Source organism: Mauremys mutica, chromosome 1, assembly GCF_020497125.1.
Source record: "Mauremys mutica isolate MM-2020 ecotype Southern chromosome 1, ASM2049712v1, whole genome shotgun sequence".
In the NCBI taxonomy this organism is placed as follows: domain Eukaryota; kingdom Metazoa; phylum Chordata; order Testudines; family Geoemydidae; genus Mauremys; species Mauremys mutica.
Genome location: NC_059072.1, coordinates 203,641,313 through 203,660,332, shown reverse-complemented (window position 1 = coordinate 203,660,332; position 19,020 = coordinate 203,641,313). Strand labels below are relative to the sequence as shown.

Below are 19,020 nucleotides of genomic sequence, written 5' to 3'. Positions count from 1 at the left end.
TGGATAGAGATGCTTTCCTGAATCCAGCCTTTATAGCTTGTTACTGCAAGGTGCTGAGCAACCTCTGGGGGTGCTCAGCGCCATTCGGGATCAGGCCTTTAAACTAGAGGCATGCTTAGCAAATATTACAGTTCAAAATATACAGCTAAGGGCAGACCCTTTGACAGATTGTGACGCACAAACATGACATGCATGAAGTTCGGGGGGCTGGGGGAATTCTGACAAAAATACTATCTGGTTCAGAAAGTTAGTACCAGATGTCTGAAACTTCTATATCCAACCAGGAAAGGTGGAAGTGAAATGATTTAAATAATGGTTTTATTTTTTGGGGGGAAAAACCCAAGAAATATAATGAAGGTTTTTTAGGCAATGATTTGCTAAGGAAGTAATACAAAGTTGTGCTTTCTGTAGTCTGGGATCTAGAAGGGCACTGTTTCTGGCCTGATGAAGCTGTAAATGGTTATCCAGGTCAGAATTAAGACTGTGTTGTGACAGATATGGCTATTTCCTGCCATGCCCTTGTGAGAACTTATTGAATTAAGTTTAAATATCTTTGCAATCCACTGGAGAGTTTTGAAGGACAGACACCTACCAGAGCCCAAGGTGGAGTTGAGGTGACCTCTGGCAAGCTTTTTAGCATGTGTTTTTTCTTGTTTTTAATATGTTTTCTCAGTAATACATTTCTTCTTCTGCTTAGTGCTGCATGGTAACATAACTGAGGGTGTCATGGGAGTCTCTACTTACTATCGGAGCACTTCCTGCTGGCCGTGTCTGGGGGTTAGCTCGGCCAGCCCAACACCCTCTTCTTGCAGTTCCTCAGCCTGCTGTCTCACTTTGTGGCCCCTCTCTTGCTCCTCAGGAGCTGCCACACCTCATCTTCATGACTTAGCCCTCCAGCCAAGTCACAAATAGTCCTCCCCTTCCAGGGTACTATCAAGGTCTTCCACACCATCCCAGATGGTCCTTAACTGCCCTGGCTGAGCCACTCCATTAGTAGCCAGAAAAAGTGGACCCATACAGTCTTCAAGTTCACTGTCCAGGTTGTACCTCTCATTCAGTGGCTGTTAGGGGAACCTAGACTTTCCCTCTACTCTGGGTTCCAGACCAGAAATCCTGCCTCCAGTACCCAAGGTCTGTACGAGCACAAACCTTCCTGCCACTCCTCTGCTCTCCTTCCTATCGTGCCTATCCCAGGCTCTTATTCTCCACCCTTTTAGCCAACCCCCTATCTCCTGGATTTGATAGACAAACCCTTCCTCTTGACTCCAAATCCCTTTCTCTCCTTTGTCCCAGGGAGAGTGACTGCAGTCTCTTTTCTCCTACCAGCTTCCTGTTTTTATAGAAGCCCCACCTGTTCCTACACAGGTGACTTTCTCTTACTTAGAGCTCTCCTATCTCTTATCATAAATATTCCCCAGTTTGCAGCCTAAGAAGTCCATTGGCCCATCTGTTCTACATAAACCACTTTAGGTTAACCTTTAGGGTTAATGTGAGTGTGAGGGACACGCCCTATCACAGCAGGCAATACGCTGAGCGTAGGGTCTGGAGAGAAAGCAAAGTGAAGTCGGTGGTCTTTTAGGCAATCAGTCTTGCTGGGAATATTACAGTGTAAGCTGGCAAGTGTGCAGCCTGGAAACCCCCTGGTTAGGAGGGAGAGAGGCATGGGTCTCTCTGCCCAACAGAGGTCATGGTTGAAGAACCAGGAACCTAGGCTATGTCTAAACTAGCACTTTTGTCAGTGAAACTTTTGTCCATCAGATGTGTGAAAAAAACACACACACATCCGCGACTGACAAATGTTTCACTGACAAAAGTGCCAGTGTGAACAGTGCTAAGTCGGCAGGAGACTGTCTCCCCCCGACATAGTTACAGCCACTCATTGGGAGATGGTTTAATTATGCTGGTGGGAGAGCTCTCTCCTGCAGGCACAGAGCAGCTACCCAGGAGACCTTACAGCGGCATAGCTGCATTGGTACAGCTGTGCCGCTGTAAGGTCCATAGTATAGACATAGCCCTAGAGTGGGTGCCTTTGGTGGACCACAAGTGGGGAATTCAGGTGCAGTGGCCCTGAACTGTGACATATGCTATTGAAACAGCAACCTCCATGTGGGAGCACTGCTACAGATGAGTGCCTTAAATAGGAAATATATAAAATTGCCATAACCTATCCATGTTTCAAACTCAGACTGAACAAACATTTTCTTTGATTTCCAGTTGGATTTATAAATTTCTCCCACCCTCTCTTTTGTAAAGAATTCTCTGTTCTGGTGTCTAGATGTAGACTGAAAGAGTACCAACATAATCCAGTCAGTTTTGCCTAAACTACTGCTCCTGGCTGTTCGCGCCAGGCAAATTTAAGATCTGATGCTATGTCTACATACACTGCAGTTAGACACCCACAACTGGCCTGTGTTAGCCAGGGCCAGCACCACGCACCAGCCAAGCAACCTTGTGCTTGTGGCGGCAGATTCTAAGGGGCAGCATGGACGCCCTTTTTTTTTTTGTTCGCCGCTCTGGCCACCCTGTAGGGGGCGGCGGCGCGGAGGAGGGGAGCACCCTGCTGGGAGCCGGCCACATGCTCCGTCTGCTCCAGCCGGTGCCAGGTCTGCAGCAAGCCTGGCAGCCCGCGTCCTTCCCTCCCCGCCAACTCCCTTCTCTCTCTCCCCCCCGCTCCCTCCCCCTCACCCCTGCTAGCCGGAGTGCGCACTCCACTGCTCGGGGCACGTCTGCAGCGCAGGGAGTCCTGCTAGCCAAAAGTTTGCACCCTGGCTCCGGCTGCCCTGCAGGTTTTATTTTGCTTCGCTGCTCCAGCCGCCCGCAGGTTTTTTTTGTTGTTTTTTTTTGCTTGAGGTGGCAAAAAAGCCAGAGCCGGCCCTGGTGCTACCTGTCTCGGGCTCGCAGGGCTCAGGCAAAGAGGCTATTTAGTTGCAATATAGATGTTCCAGCTCAGGCCGCAGCCCGAGCTCTGGCACCCTCCCATCTCTCAGGTTCCTCGAGCCTGGTCTCTAGCCTGACCCCAACATCTACACCGCAATTGAACAGCCTGTTGCTCTGAGCCCCATGAGGCTGAGTCGGCTGGCACAGGCTGGCTGCGGGTTTTTAATTGCAGTGTAGATATACCTTAAGATGTCTGGTGATCCTGTTCCAAAAGTACTAAACTGAGGCCTGTCATAGTTTTCCCATGCAGAGTGAAGCCCACATATGTTAATAACAGGTGATTAGTGAACGGATGTATTTAAATTCTTCATCAGGGGCCAGATTTTTCAAGATATTTAGGTGTCAAAGATGCAGATAGGAGTCTAGTGGGATTTACAAAGGGCCTAAGTGATTAATTCCTATTTAATTCAATTGGAGTTAGATACCTAGGTACTTTTGAAAGTCCCATGAAGCACCTATCTGCATATTTAAGTATCTAAATACTTCTGAAAAATTGCCTCCAAATCTTATTTTATGGGCTAAATTGTGGCAGCTTTTTCTGCATATATGTTAAAGGAGATGGGCAAGCTCGGCAAAACCCTTAACCACACTTTCTGCACCCAAACCTGCAAAATTCACACACTGCAGATCCTCCCTGATCAGACCCATGAAGTGGCATTCTTGTTTGGTTCCTGAATTGGCATGTTCAGCTGTTTATCACGGATACTCCCTGTCCATGTTTCTCTTTATCTCCCATTAGCCTGCCTCACTATGATTTTAGTCCTGCAAGGTGCAGAACTCCTAAACATCCCATTGACTTATGTGGGAGTTGCTCTTCCCAAGAGCAAATAAGCACCTGGCAGGGAGAGGGTCACAAATGTATTCAGGTCTTATCTTGGTTAGCAATTCACTCACAATACCTGACTGAGTCTAGCTATCTTCTTAAAACCTGAATGAAACATTTCAAAATAGATTAGGGTAATAATTTGTACTTGCATGTCAGGCAAACCTGCATTGCTTTGGGCTGAGAAAAATAATCACTGATGCAGCAAAACTCTAAATTTTCTTTGATAATTTTTTACATTTTTCCAGTGGCTGTAAAAATGATGACCATGATGACAGAGGGAGTGAAATAAAATCTCACAATTTATACAACTCTAATATTTTAATATATGACATTTTGAGATCTTAAATTTTTATCCCATAAAACACATTGGATAATGCTGCTGATGTTTGAGAAGGGGTTTGCAGTTGAAAAAGGAGTTAGGTTCATTTGTTCAATAGTTAACTTTTTAAAAAAAATTAAAAATTGCACATCTGTTTTGCATGAAATGTACCAACACTTCAAATCATGTGGGAGAGAAATCTCCAAAGAACGTAATCACTCCAACAACCCGTATGATCTTTCATGGCTAGCTGGGGAAACTGCACCAATGGTGCAACTAACTGTGAATTTTGCTTGCATTGGGCTTTCCAAATTGGGTCTTAAAGTTTACTAGCCCAATTCCAATTGACTTCAATGGGAGTAAGGTTGGGCCCTTTGAGTAGTAAAGGGAAAATTCACTAATGGCCAAATTCTGATACCTTTAATCACACTGTGTAATACTTTATTCCACAAGTGGTCCCATTAAGGTGCAACACAATGAGTTTAGGTATCAGCCTTTGGCTGTGACAGGTAAATAGAAGCTTGAGCCTCAAATGATCTTAGCTGTAAGAACAGTATTATTAATAATATCATCTTGTCACTTTAAAAGACAAAAAGGAGTTCAAGAATCTAAAGGAATCACTCTGCATGGAAAATGGGGAGTTTCTAGGCCTTTAAGGGAAAACAAAGAAAAATGAGGTATCTTTTGCTTTAAATGAAACTAAAATTGTTATGTTTTTGCATTTTGTGTTCTTACTACAAACCATGATTCTTTAGCACATAGCTAATGTTCCTGTTATTGAGCAATATGTTATTTTAGATGAGACATTACTTAAAAAATAAAAATATTATCTAAATAATACTGTACTATCAATCATATATTGGGAATTTCAAAAGTTCTGTGTTTTAAAATGCTATTGAACGAGATGATGGGGCAGAGCCCCAGCTCTTGTAGATGGGCACAGCTCCACTGAAGCGATGCTTATTTACATCAGCTGAGGATCTGCCCCAATTATATTGCATCTAACAGGGGAAGAAGAAATTCTAGAGCAACTCTGCCCTATATTAAGAATACCAGTGCTATACAATTAGAGCACTGGTATTCAGTTCTTATTCAGGGAGAATTGCCTATTAAGTTTAAAGGAGAATTTTCCTGAATAAGGAACACAGGTTCAACCCCTAACATTGGTGTCTCCTTTAAGAAATAAACCTTAATGGAGGCTATAGAACCAATAATATCTTACTTACAGCATCAGTTGTATTTGCTATAGGGGAAAAAACTTACTTATCCAGAAAAGAAAATAGTCTTCTTGAAAATAAGTATAAGCATATAGACTCTTACGTGATTTTGTTTTCTTGTCTGTGCAGCTGCCTTGGGGTTTGAACTGGTAAACACACTGGCCTCTTAAAGGACATGATTCAGACTGTCCCAGATCCAGCAGCTCATATCAAGGTAAGTTTTCTGTTGACTGTAAGTCTTTAAATGTTCAGAAAATAATAATGTTAAGGATTGTATATTCATATTACATGCCTTCTGTATGGCTCTAAATTATATTAATTTACCATATTGGCTTTTGCATTCTCTTATAGTTGTATGTCGTCAAATATTTCACAGTATTAACTTTTTTTTTGGTACTTGTTCCAAAGACTGAAATAGACTTCAGTTGGTCCTATCACATCGAATTTTGAGGATAAGTCTCTGTGGATCATAGAGCTATGCTTTTATTGCTTAAAATTCATGATGCTCAATAAGTGAATCCACCTGGAAAATACAAAGCTCACACAGCACAGATCCTGTTTCATTGAAGTAAATGGCAACACTTCCACTGACTTTATAGCAGCAGGAAACTGTACATAACATAGAAAACAAAGCAAACCAAAAACCCATAAAAAAGAGTAGATTCTTAGTTGTATATAAATCAGTGGGAGTTTGGCCACTAACTTCAGTGGGACTGGGATGTAGTCCAAAATGCAACACTGCTTTTCTACATCTTGAAAATGGTAATATTTTTTGAGCTCCACTGTGTACATCATATTAGAGCCCAAAGCATTTTCTTACCCTTCTATCATGGAACAGATAATATTTATCTAAGTAGACTTACAAATGTAGCCAACTGCTATATTATTAAGAACACTACAGTTCTGGAAATAGAACATATGCAGTACTGTACCACTTGAGCCCAATAAGCTAATGATGAATACTGTATTTCTGCCTATTATATCATTTTAAAGGCCTTATTTGGGAAGAGTTTCATAACTGCTTCGGAAATGACAGATTTACCTCCTAAAGAACACAGCTGGAACTGTCATTGTCCAGTAAAGAAATGCATCCACACCAGTGTCAAAAGCCTACCGATATTTATTTACATCCAGTACTTCAAGACTCTGTTGTTTAGGTTATCATTGCTCCAGCCACCTAAAGATATCACTTGATAAATAAAATTGCACCAGTAAGAGAAATAGATTGACTGTGCAGTTTGGTGCTGAGCAGATTTTAAATGACATGTAATGTTTCTTTTGACATCCAGTTCTGAGTATTAAAATCTTCTGGGTTTTATTTGTATCTTAACATTGGGTTTTACAGTATTTGATTCAATTTCTTCTGTTTGCTTGGTTGTAGTAGTCTTATAGTTCTGTTCGCTTTTTTACCTTCTGTGGAGTTCCTACTCAGTCAACTGAAAAATACCAGTCAGCAGGCACAATATAGAATAACCACATTTCTGAAATTTATTTTTATTGAGTTGTAAGTTAGAACAAAAGTACATGGCTGTGGGAAAAAACACTTTTCACAGTCTTCTTGTATTCAGATGTTTTTAAGGAATATGAGCAGTAAAATATTGATGTGAATAATAATCTGATATGAAAATGGTAACAATTCAAATGTTTTTAAAGCATCAAATATATTTTTGCAGAGTGTTGGTATTTTCAGAGCCAAAGATAACACCAAAAAGAACTGAATTTCACATATTTTGCCAAAAATGGCATCAGAAGCAGTTTTTTTTCACACTGGGATTTGAATTTCAAAGGGATGGGAGGTGCGTGCATGTGTGTGTGTGTGTGTGTTTGTGTGTGACTTTTGTGGGAAGTCTAATAATGAATGCTTCTGACAGACTGGCAATTGCAATCAACCATTTTTTCCTACATGTATAGAAAACACACAAGCATAGGTCCTACATCTTCCAGCAACAGTTACTAGGCTTTTTATAAACTAAATCTGAACCAGGCCTGAGACATGTCTATATCCAACTGTGCTCGAAAAACACTTACTATAGACACAGAAGGCTTATATTATTCTATCAACCTAGCACTGCTGAGCAAGCAAACTGTATAGTTATAGGAGTAAGGAATGGAGTCTGTTTGCCACAGCAAAACATGCAGATTTGGTTATATATTAACATTTGGGAAAGTATTTTAGCCAATCCATATGCTTATCATGTTTGTTGAAGTGGAGGGGAGAGAACGAAATCAGTACTAGTCGAAAAAACTTCAGATCCTCCACATTAATGATAGAATTTACTTTTGTATAAACATATTCTTCAAAAAGAACTAGGGAATGATCCATTGGTCAAGACTTTAAAAGTGGACTAGATGAATTCCAAAGTATATCACAGGGAACAATCATGTATTGACAGTGGAATAAACTAACAGGCCTAATATGTCTTTTTTATCTCTAATTTCTATTCTTTCAGAGGGCTAGAGTAATTTGGCTTCATTTTAGTCATTGCTATAATCTTGTTCAGTTGTAACTATTACTTTATCTCACTGAATGTGTGTTCATATACTTCTGGAGAAAATACTCATTCATGCACATTTAAAATTGCAACTTTGAAGTTCACTTTCTAGGAACATCTATGTGACTACAATTTGACAACTTGTACATTTGTTGATAGTGAACACAAAAGGAGAGCACGTATGGCCAGTGTGAATATTTGTAGACATTTCTTTGCAATGAGAGTGACTAGTTTTTCATTATGTGATCTTTTACATTAGATATACAGAAAAAAGCCCCAGTTGCCAAAAGAAAAAATTAACCATTTTCACTGTTGTATTACCTAGAAGAAGATAAGGTGATAAGTAACAGTCATCATGGATTTATCAAGAACAAATCATGTCAGACCACCTAATAGCTTTCTTTGATGGGGTAACAAGTCTTGTGGATGGGGGAAAGCAGTAGATGTGGTATATTTTGACTTTAGTAAGGCTTTTGATACTGTCTCGCATGATCTTCTCATAAACAACTTAGATGGAGCTACTATAAGGTAGGTGCATAACTGGTTGGAAAACCGTTCCCAGAGAGTAATTATCAATGGTTCACAATTAAGCTGGAAGGGCATAATGAGTGAGATCCCTCAGGCATCGGTCCTGGGTCTGATTCTGTTCAATATCTTTATCAATGATTTAGATCAGTGGTTTTCAAACTTTTTTTCTGGCGACCCAGTTGAAGGAAATTTTGATGCCCACCACCCAACGGAGCTGGGGATGAGGGGTTTGGGTTGTGGGAGGGGCTCAGGGCTGGGGAAGAGGGTTGGGGTGCTGAAGGGGATCAGGGCTCTGGGTGCAGTCTCTGGGGTGGGGATGAGGGGTTTTGGGGTGAAGGAGGGGGCTCTAGGTTTGGGGGGGAGCTCAGGGCTGGGGCTGGGGCAGGGGATTGGGGCAAGAGGATTGGGGCACTGGCTTACCTCGGGGTGCTCCTGATCAGCAGCGCAGCAGGGGGGGCTGCTAAGGCAGGCTTCCTGCCTGTCCTGGCACTGCAGACCACGCCGCATCCTGGAAGCGGCCAGCAGCAGGTCCGGCTCCGAAGCGGAGGCACACAAGTGGTTCCGCATGGCTCTCGCCTGTAGGCACCACCCCCCAGCTCCCGTTGGCTGGGAACCAATTGATGGAGCTGGTGCTTGGGGTGGGGTAGTGCATGGAGCTCCATGCCCTCCCTCCCCCCCAGCCTAGGAGCTGGACCTGCTGCTGGCCACTTCTGGGGAGCAGCGCGGTGTCAGAACTGGTAGGGACTAGCCTGCCTTAGCCGGGCAGCACTGCTGATGGGACTTTTGATGGCCCAGTCAGTGGTGCTGACGAGAGCCGCTGCGATCCAGTACATTATATTCTGTGACCTATACTGAGTCGCGACCCGCAGTTTAAAAACCACTGATTTAGATAATGGCATAGAGAGTACACTTATAAAGTTTGCAGATGATATCAAGCTGGGAGGGGTTGCTAGTGCTTTGGAGGATAGGATTAAAATTCAAAATGCTCTGGAAAAACTGGAGAAATAGTCTGAAGTAAATAGGATGAAATTCAGTAAGGACAAATGCAAAGTACTCTACTTAGAAAGGAACAATTAGTTGCACACCTACAAAATGGGAAATGAATGCCTAGGAAGAAATACTGTGGAAAAGGGATCTGGGGGTCATAGCGGATTATGGGTAAATATGAGTCAACAGTGTAGCGCTGTTCCAAAAAAAGCAAACATCATTCTGGGATATATTAGCAGGAGTATTGTAAACAAGACATTAGAGGTAATTCTTCCACTCTGCTCCGCACTGATACAATCCCAGCTGGAGTATTGTGTCCAGTTCTGGGCGACACATTTTAGGAAAGACATGGACAAATTGGAAAAAGTACAGAGGAGGACAACAAAGATGATTGAAGCTCTAGAAAACATGACCTATGAGGGAAGATTAAAATTTTTTTGTTTATTTAGTCTGGAAAAGAGAAGCCTGAGAGGGGACATGATAACAGTTTTCAAGTACATAAAAGGTTGTTACAAGGAGGAGGGATAAAAATTGTTCTCCTAAACCTCTGAGGATAGGACAAGAAGCAATGGATTTAAATTGCAGCAAGGGAGGTTTAGGTTGGACATTAGGAAAAATTTCCTAACTGTCAGGGTAGTTAAGCACTGGAATAAATTGCCTAGGGAGGTTGTGGAATCTCCATTGGAGATTTTTAAGAGCAGGTTAGAAAAACACCTGTCAGGGATGGTCTAGGTAATACTTAGTCCTGCCGTGAGTGCAGGGGACTAGACTAGATGACCTCTTGAGGTCCCTTCCAGTGCTACAATTCTATAATTCTGTGATTACTGCTCTTTACAATGAGAACTGAGGAGTGCCTGATCCCAAAACCCATATACCATCAAACTTTTGGAGTGTTTTAAATCTGAATGTGCAGTTTAAGCACATCTCTGATGAATATTAAGATTTAAAATTATGCAGCCTGATTGAAGCATTTATAATTTTCATTGTTCATTATTTTCCTCTTCGTTCTCAAAATGTAGTTGCCCCAAACCACAATTTTGTGTTTTCATTCAAAATTGTTTGGCAGGAATGAAAAGAGAAGGATAATTTATGTGGACAATGTACCATGAAATTATTCAGTTCTAGCCTGGAGTATACAAAGAGGATGAATGGCTTGGAAATTTTGGTCCTGATCCTGCAAACACTTACAGATGTGCTTAAGCTCTGTGCATCTGAGTGGTCCCATTACAATCAATGGGAAAAGTCATATGTAGGGCCCTACAAAATTCATGGCCATGAAAAACATGTCATGGACCATGAAATCTGGTCTTTTGTGTGGCTTTACCTTATACTATACAGATTTCACAGGGGAGACCAGCGTTTCTCAAATTGGGGGTCCTGACCCAAAAGGTTGCTACAGGGGGGTTGCAAGGTTATTTTAGAGGGGGTCGTGGTATTGCCACCCTCACTTCTGCGCTGCCTTCAGAGTTGGGTGGCCGAAGAGAGGCAGCTGTTTGCCGGGCACCCAGCTCTGAAGGCAGCGTACTGCCAGAAGTAGTGCAAAAGTAAGGGTGTCAATACCATACCATGCCATCCTTACTTCTGTGCTGGTGCTGGCGGTGGCTCTGCCTTCAGAGCTGGGCTCCCCGCCAGCAGCCGCCGCTCTCCAGCTGCCCATCTCTGAAGCAGTGCCACCGCCAGCAGCAGCACAGAAATAAAGGTAGCAGTATCGCAACCCCCCCCCCCAATAACCTTGCAACCCCCCCCCCCAACTCCTTTTGGGTCAGGACCCCTACAATTACAACATGGTGAAATTTCAGATTTAAATAGCTGAAATAATGAAATTTACGATTTTTAAAGCCCTGTGATGGTGAAATTGACCAAAATGGACATGAATTTGGTAGGGCCCTACTCATATGGGTAAAGTTAATCATGTACATAACTGTTTGCAGGATTGGGACCTTCGTTTGTCATTTAGACAGAGTTATTACTGGCAAATAAGTAGTGCTTAGTCACATGAGATTGGTGTACTAGGTAACTATAAACAATAAAAATGTTTATTTGATTTAAAATAAGATCAAGAAATTCTGTTGATTCAAAAAGCTTCAATTAATACAAAAGAATTCATGTTGGACAGTCATTTGTAGAGTTTTTGATTTGTTGAAAGTCTTGTGGTACTAGGTCCAAGTGTTTATGACAAAGCTTGAGTGCCCTGACTTTTCCAAAATAGTTTTGCTGTAGGAGGATTTTGTGCTGAAAAGATGATGACATCCAGTACTGTTTGAAATAGCACAGGTTTCCTTTATTCCTGGAAGAGGGGGTATTGTTTTAAGTTGGAGCTGTAAGGAATTAGATGCAAAACATGATATAAAAGATTATTTTATCCATGGTACCACATAATCAAGATGTGTTTTGGTATTAACAGAATATCAGGTTTGGGCACCTTCAGCTGAGTCTGAGGACTAGCCAGCACAGCCTCCAGGCAGACTAATGATCTCAGTTGAGTTGTAGTAGGACAGCCTGATTGGCCAGACCACCCACATTTGCCAAAGGGAACCAGCAGGCCTGCTTTTAAGCTCAGCAGTTGCTGGCTGCTTAATGCTTTGGCCTACAGCTGTGATTGTGGTTACTCCTGTCCTGCATTAGCTTCTGCCTTGCTCTGGTCCTACTCTAGCCTTTGCTCCTACGCTGATCCCGAGTCTAGCTCTGACCCTTGCCTCTGGTTCCTGACTGGGGTTCTGACTCTTGGCTCTGGTTTCCAGCTCTGGTTTCCAGCTCCTTGGCCTGGTTCTAACTATTGAGCTGGACTGCCAGTGCCCAGGCCTGACACAGAAGGGTTCAAACTTAACCAAAAGTTCCTTTGTGCCATATGTATTAAGGGTCAAATCCAGAAAAGACAGCATTAGTATTACGGTAGCTTTTTATGGAGGGTACGCAGTGAAAACATGGAATATGGAAAACATGGAATGCTCTTTTTCTCAGAGAAGCAGAGCAAAGGCTTCTGGTGTTCTTGTTTTCCTTCGTGATAAGTAGATATCTCACTGTTTAGCATTTAAGGGTGGAGAAGCTAAACAAGGAGCCAAGTAAGGTTTTTTTTAAAAAAAGATTTTTAACTTAACAGTATATCTATTCATATCCAAAAGAGAGGTTATGGATGTTTTCAGAAAGGTCAGAGCTTAACTTCTCTTTGCAAGGGCAAGACTAATTGCCATTTACATAGGTTTTTACTTGACTTTTTTGCTCTACTATTCATTAAAAACAAGTACTTGTAACAGTAGTTATAGCAACACATTGTGCAAATGCTACCTCAGATGAGCAGGGCTTGTTTTTAAAGGAACATACTTATAAAACACCAATAGTTAAAATAAAAGCTGTATTTTTTTAAGAGCCAAATTCTGTTTTCAGCAACCTGGCCTTCAAATGTCTGGTATTTTTCTGGCAGCTTGGATATGATCCATTCAACATGTTTTATGGCTGTGGGGGAATTTCTGGAGTCATATTTCAAGAAAGATATTTAAGTCCTTTCTCTCTATCCTGCAGTATCCTCTAATTTGGATCAGTCACTTGGTTTTCTGAGGACAGAAGTTATGGATATGTAATAATGGGATTACACCATTTATTGAGCTAGATCCCCAGCTGGTGTAAATGGGTGAAGATCCACTGAAGTCAGAGCAAGGTTGATTTACATCAGCTGAGGATCTGGCCCACGTATGTCTACGTGGTTCAAAATTTTCTTTTTGGTGGATGACAAAACAAGAAGAGAGGGATAAATCTCTGGGGGGGAGGGAATGTTTATTTTTGATGTTTTGCTCTGGGTACTTTTGAGCTGTGATCTTCAGAGTGGTCATTATCAGATGCAGGATTCACTGACATCTGAAAAGTTACAGAGTAGTAGAGACATTTGTTGATTGTACTGTGTGAGAAGTTTTGAGAGAACATTTGAGAAGCTGAAGACAAAGGGATGCTTTATCTCTTAGGTCAGTGGTGGCACTTTTTTGGGAGACTTGTCAAGAAACATTTTAAACCATGGGCCACATTCTGCAGGCATACACCTGTGCAACCTCGTTGGTTTTGTAGGTATAACCAAGAAGAGACTGGCACACTGAATCTGTGGCATTGGAGATATACATTTGAAAGCTGTATCTAGTATTATAATCAAAGCAAAGAGAGCTTTTCAGAGGAAATTGGAACTTTTGGAAAATAACTCCAGACTTTGAAACCTGGTGGGAGGACTTAAGCTATGTTGAATAGGAGATCCATGAAGGGTATTAGTGAGTTGCAGTGTACAGTTATCAGAGGCAGTATTTTACTCCCTTCACCTCAAAATAATATGAAATAATTGCTCCTGCCAATTGTTAATACATTAATCCCGAATGTAAGGATTATTGATAAGTTAATGGGCATCGCATCTGGAAAGGTCTTCTGTGTGAGAGTTTACACTCTGCCTTATATGCAAACATTAATGTTTATCCTGGCAACACTTTTTCTACTTTTCTAGTGCTACTTTTACTAGTGGTGTAATGATCCTGTTTCAAATCTCCTAACCCTCTTCCCAATGCTGCTAGCCAGATCACAGTTGTTGTGCCTTTATTTTTCCTAAACTGAATTTTTTCTTTGAATGTTCTGAATGATATTGATGGTTTATTTTGAGTGCTCATGAAAGGAAGAGATATTGGCGAGGACTAGGTTTAGCAGTGAATGTGGGTGGACAGAGCTCCATAATTTGGTTCATTCATGTGACTCCCCAATCTGCTGGTGGTAAAGTCTGGTACGTTATCCCTCCACTGTACCTCCTAATGCCTCTGATGGAGGTATCTTACATGTTAGTTACTTACATGTAACTCACCTGTCAACAAAGGTGAGTTACAATGGTTATTTTGGCATTCTTACATGTATCTGGATACTGGTTCCTCCTTACTCTCAAAGATGCGGTTACGCTTTACATCATTTTGCATTCAGGACTGAGACATAATTATTGCCATAGAGATTACAGCAGTCAAACTCTTTTTCTTTCTTTCTTTCTTTCTTTCTTTCTTTCTTTCTTTCTTTCTTTCTTTCTTTCTTTCTTTCTTTCTTTCTTTCTTTCTTTCTTTCTTTCTTTCTCACCAGCCACCCCCTCCCATCCCCAAGAAAACATCATATTAGTAAAAGAAAAGAGAGATAATGGCTTCTGTGTGCTGTAATTGATGAACTTTCAGCATTTCTGAGCAAATTCAAGATCTTTGCCAACAGCCAGATGGAAAAGAGTGCTAATGACATGTTCAAAGGGAAGCATGTTATTTTGATAGGAGATGGTCTAGAGACTTTAATCTCTATTGTTCTGGGGACAAATAGCATGGCTACTTCCTTAAATACAGCCACTTTTAAACAACAATTATCTCTTTCATAAGCAGGAAGGAGCATACTGCAAAGTACTTAATGCATTTTTAATGCACTGGCTAGCATGTATGTTTTCCACTGTCCTGTGTTGGATGGAATCAGATACTTTCAAATGTTATTACAACTGATGGAGGTTCTCCTTCAGCTCATATTGTAGAAGACTATGGTTTTGAAACCAAAGAGGATGGAGTCTGACTGGGATGGCTAAGCTGTGGAGAGAATGAACCATGGTGGGGGAAGAAGAGAGAAGACTGGGACAGAGAGAGGCTGCAGGGGAGTGGGAGGAAAGCTGCTGCGTTAATGATGTAGGATTCCTGGCAGGGCCGCCCAGAGGGGGGGGCAAGAGGGGCAATTTGGCCCCGGGCCCAGCAGGGGCCCCCACGAGAGTTTTTTGGGGCCCATGGAGCAGGGTCCTTCACTCGCTCCGGGGGCCCCGGAAAACTCTCGCGGGGCCCGGGCCCCCAGAGCTTCTTCGCTCCCGGTCTTCGCTGGCAGGGGGTCCTTCCTCTCCGGGATAGAAGGACCCCCCCGCCGCCAAATTACCGCCGAAGCGGGACCCGCCGGTGGAGTGCAGCCGGGTCTTCGGCGGTAATTCGGCGGCGGGGGAGGGGGTCCTTCCGTTCCGGGACCCGCCGCCGAGGTGCCCCGAAGACCCGCGGCGGGGGCTGTACTTCGGCGGCGGGTCCCGCTTCGGCGGTAATTCGGCGGCGGGGGGTTCCCGCCGTGGGTCTTTGGGGCACTTTGGTGGCGGGTCCCGGAACGGAAGGACCCCCCGCCACCAACTTACCGCCGAAGCGGCGGCCCCCCCGCCGCCGAAGACCCCGGGCCCCCGGAATCTTCTGGGCGGCCCTGCTCCCTGGAAGCAGAAGGGGTCAGGAGTGAGGTGAACAGAGGCAGAGGGGACTGCGTCCACTAGAGAACACTTCCTTCCAGAACCTGGAATGCAACCTCAGATTCCTGAGTCTCATCATTCCTGACAAACTATGTGTCTCATCCTCTTCTAATGCGCGGCCACACAGAGGATGACAACCTGCTACTGTTTTCAGTTACAGTGTTAGCTCACATGGCAGGGGTTTTGCTGTGAATCTAAAGGTTCCAGCCCTGCTGATGACCCATGTGGATGTCAGTATGGTTCCACATGATAGAAATTCTGTTGTTTTTTTTAAATTTGCTTTTCTAAAAATGTAAGAAATTACACACACAAAAAATGATTAAAAAAAATTAAGGTCACAAAGTCAAGCAATCAAAAGTTAGCAAATCAAACAATTAAGGCTGGATCAGGATTTGTGGGCAACATAGGCAGAGGAATGTCTAGGCTGAAATGCCACTGCATTACGGTTCCAAGCAGCTTAATAGCTGTGGGCTGGCTTCAGGACTTATTCAGGTTTGCACATGGCTACTGGCAGAAATTTAGGCATCTACAGGGTTAGCAGAAGCTCAGCGGTGTTTTTGAGAATATCTGTGGCATCTAAAAGTTGGACATAGGTGTCTACAGTGAATCTAAACCTTAGTCCCTGTATCTGCAACCTAGCAACCCCCTCAGCCCATCCAGTTTAGCTCTGACCTTCCATGTGCCTTGGGCAGTCCCTCCATTGTTTCCAGCTGTCTTTACTACATAAAAGAGGCTCAATTCTTTTTCTCATTGAGTCTGAAAGAGTGCTTGGCACATGCTTTAACTTTAACAAGGTGTGTGATTGTCTTTGGATTAAAGACCGATTTAATGGCAGTCATTAGCACTTGCTCTCATAACAGTAAGGTTTCGCGAGACATTGAAATCTGCTATTTCAAATTCAGTAAAATATTATTTTAAGTGAAATGCTATTACTAAATGAAAAAAATATGGTTCATTAAGGTTATTCCATGATGAACCATCACAGTTTTTGTTTCACCATACCCTTATCCTGAGTGTAAGTTTTCCAGGAACCAAAAATCTGGTAAATGTAACAGATGCGAATAATACCCTCTAAGAATTCTACATAACTTCAGAATTCCTATATCCAGCAGAGCTATCGCTGTGTTTTAACAGTATAAAACTTTTAATACTAGGGATCCTGTTTATAAAGAATATGTTGTGAGTTGTGTTTATTGACTCCTGATTAAAACAAATATACTACATCTGCATGCATACATGTCTTACTGCTCCTCATCAACAGGGAAGATTTAGGGATAGGAAAGACTATTTGGTCCCTGAAGGTGACCATTCCCATATCTCACATAACTCTTTTACCATGGGGCTTGATCCTCTAAACCCTTGCTCACACAAATACTCTTTGCTCAGGCACATGGCTGCACACTGAAGTCAATAAGACTGCTTATGTCTACACAGCAGCTGAGAGGTGTAATTTCCAGCATGGGTAGATAAATACGCTAGCTTTGCTCAGACTACTGCACTGAAAATAGCAATGTGGCTGCAGCAGCTCATGCAGCAGCTTGGACTAGCCTCCCCAGCGCAATCCCACCCAACTCTCTGGGTATGTACTCGGGCAGCTGGCATACAATGAAATGCAGCCACATTGCTCTCTTTAGCCCCAGCTATGTGTGTGTGTGCGCCTCCCGGCTTCTGTGCAGACATACTTTAAGGGACTGATCCAAAATCAGTCAAAGTCAAGGGAAAGATTATATCAGGCTTCAAGTACAGAGCAATTAAATTCATTTCATTAGAAAAACTAAACAGAGAAGTGAACTTTTGGCAGGAAACAGCCTGATTTGCATTTACAGCATCAGAAAACCAGTTACACTTTTAAAATTCTCTCCCTTAACTGTATTCTCGCAGCATTCTAGCCAATCCACTAGCAGAACATGATACTTCTCAACAGACATCATTAACTCAGACAGAAGAAAATATACTTTAACTTATTACATGATAATAAGATACAAAGTAACAAATGCACACAACAAAAGCAATTATATAATTAAACATTTAACTCCAAGATTGATTGATTTTTAAATTGCTAATAACTTAAATCAAAGAGAAAATAGGGATAATTTTACCAATGGCATTTAATCAGTGCCTTAATTTTAAATATATAGCCGTATAGGTCAAAATGCTTAAGATCTCATGCAAGTACAGAAGTGGAACCAGAATGAATAAGAATTCGTCACTTGACCAGAGTCCTCTAATTGGGAAAAGCTTAAACACATGGAGTAGGAGAGCTTGGCTGTACATAGTTCTCACTAGATTTCTCTCTAAGAAGGATGCATTTATAAACAGTCTTTCAAAATAAGTGCAAGCCCTGAACTGAGACGGAAATCTGATGCTGTGTCTCCTGATGGCCTGAGACCTTTCTTTTTGAGAGACCACCTGTCTCAATATGCCAATTGCCCAGTTACAATCAGGAGAGGGGAGTTCTCCTTAATTCAGAAGGTGTGTGTGTGTGGGGGGGGGTCCAGTGGTGGAGCATTCCCTGTGAAGGGCCTTCAGCTCTGCTATAATCTTCCTTCTGATCTGAAATAGCCCTTGTCTGCTGGTCTTCAAGGCACACTGCAAGGAACCTCTAGTCTACTGCATGGGCTGTTGTGGAGATTGGGCTTTGATGAGGGTTAGATCTGCAGCGGATAGGGAGAGGAGTTTTGTGTTCTGTTGGCTGTATGATTGTATTTGTTTTTGTAGCTTATGGCAAGGGTGTCCCATTTTACTTTGCATAAAAATTGTAATGAACTAAAATTGATATACGGTCATATTTATCCATTTGACTGGTTGTCCTGCCTCATGTTTTAACATTAATTATATGATGGAGTTATACAAAGGTTGCCAGTTGATACAGAAGCAAGCCCTCCTACTAAGTTGCCTGCAGGTATCCCCTAAAAACATTTTAAAGAACCTTCCACCATGTCTTCTTTTTAAATAAAAGCAGAAGAAGGGGAAAAATATCCACCTCAATGGGTCTCAGTGCTGGTGCATCTGTTTGCAGAACTAGTGGATGGCATTGAGTAGGTAATAATGCAAGTCTATAGTCAAGCAACACAAAACTATATGGATTTCCATTAACATGCATAGAATACATGAAGCATGTTTTCATCAAGACTAGAGCTGACAGAATAATGCAGAGTGGATTGCTGCTAGCTGTTTAATTTTATTTGTTTTTACAACTTATGACTGGGCACCTAGAGCTTTACAAAGGTGCCCCTGTTTTCTTTTGTATAAATCTAAAGAGCTCATAATAGCTGGTGAATTTAGCTGCTTTTTCTGTTCCCAGAACATCTATGAGCTGAGTGTAGCATTCTTGAATTTGTTCATTCAGATTTATTTAGTGATTTTTTTTTATTTTGGTTTTTACTCTGGATTAATTTTGAACAGTTCATTGCAAGCATCTGAAAAATGCATTATCTCGGGGCACAGAAACTTTCATAGATTTA

The 19,020-nt window shown here is 42.2% G+C and overlaps 1 protein-coding gene across 2 annotated transcripts in view; it reads left to right on the top strand.

Annotated features, from left to right (window-relative positions):
• Positions 1 to 19,020, top strand: part of ERG (ETS transcription factor ERG) — a 210,830-nt gene that overhangs the window by 62,528 nt on the left and 129,282 nt on the right. For both annotated transcript variants that reach the window (XM_045002483.1, XM_045002478.1), the window contains exon 2: positions 5,429 to 5,513. In XM_045002483.1, coding sequence (XP_044858418.1) covers positions 5,475 to 5,513 — 39 coding nt within the window. In that variant the 5' untranslated portion in view covers positions 5,429 to 5,474. The remainder of the gene's footprint in view (positions 1 to 5,428; positions 5,514 to 19,020) is intronic.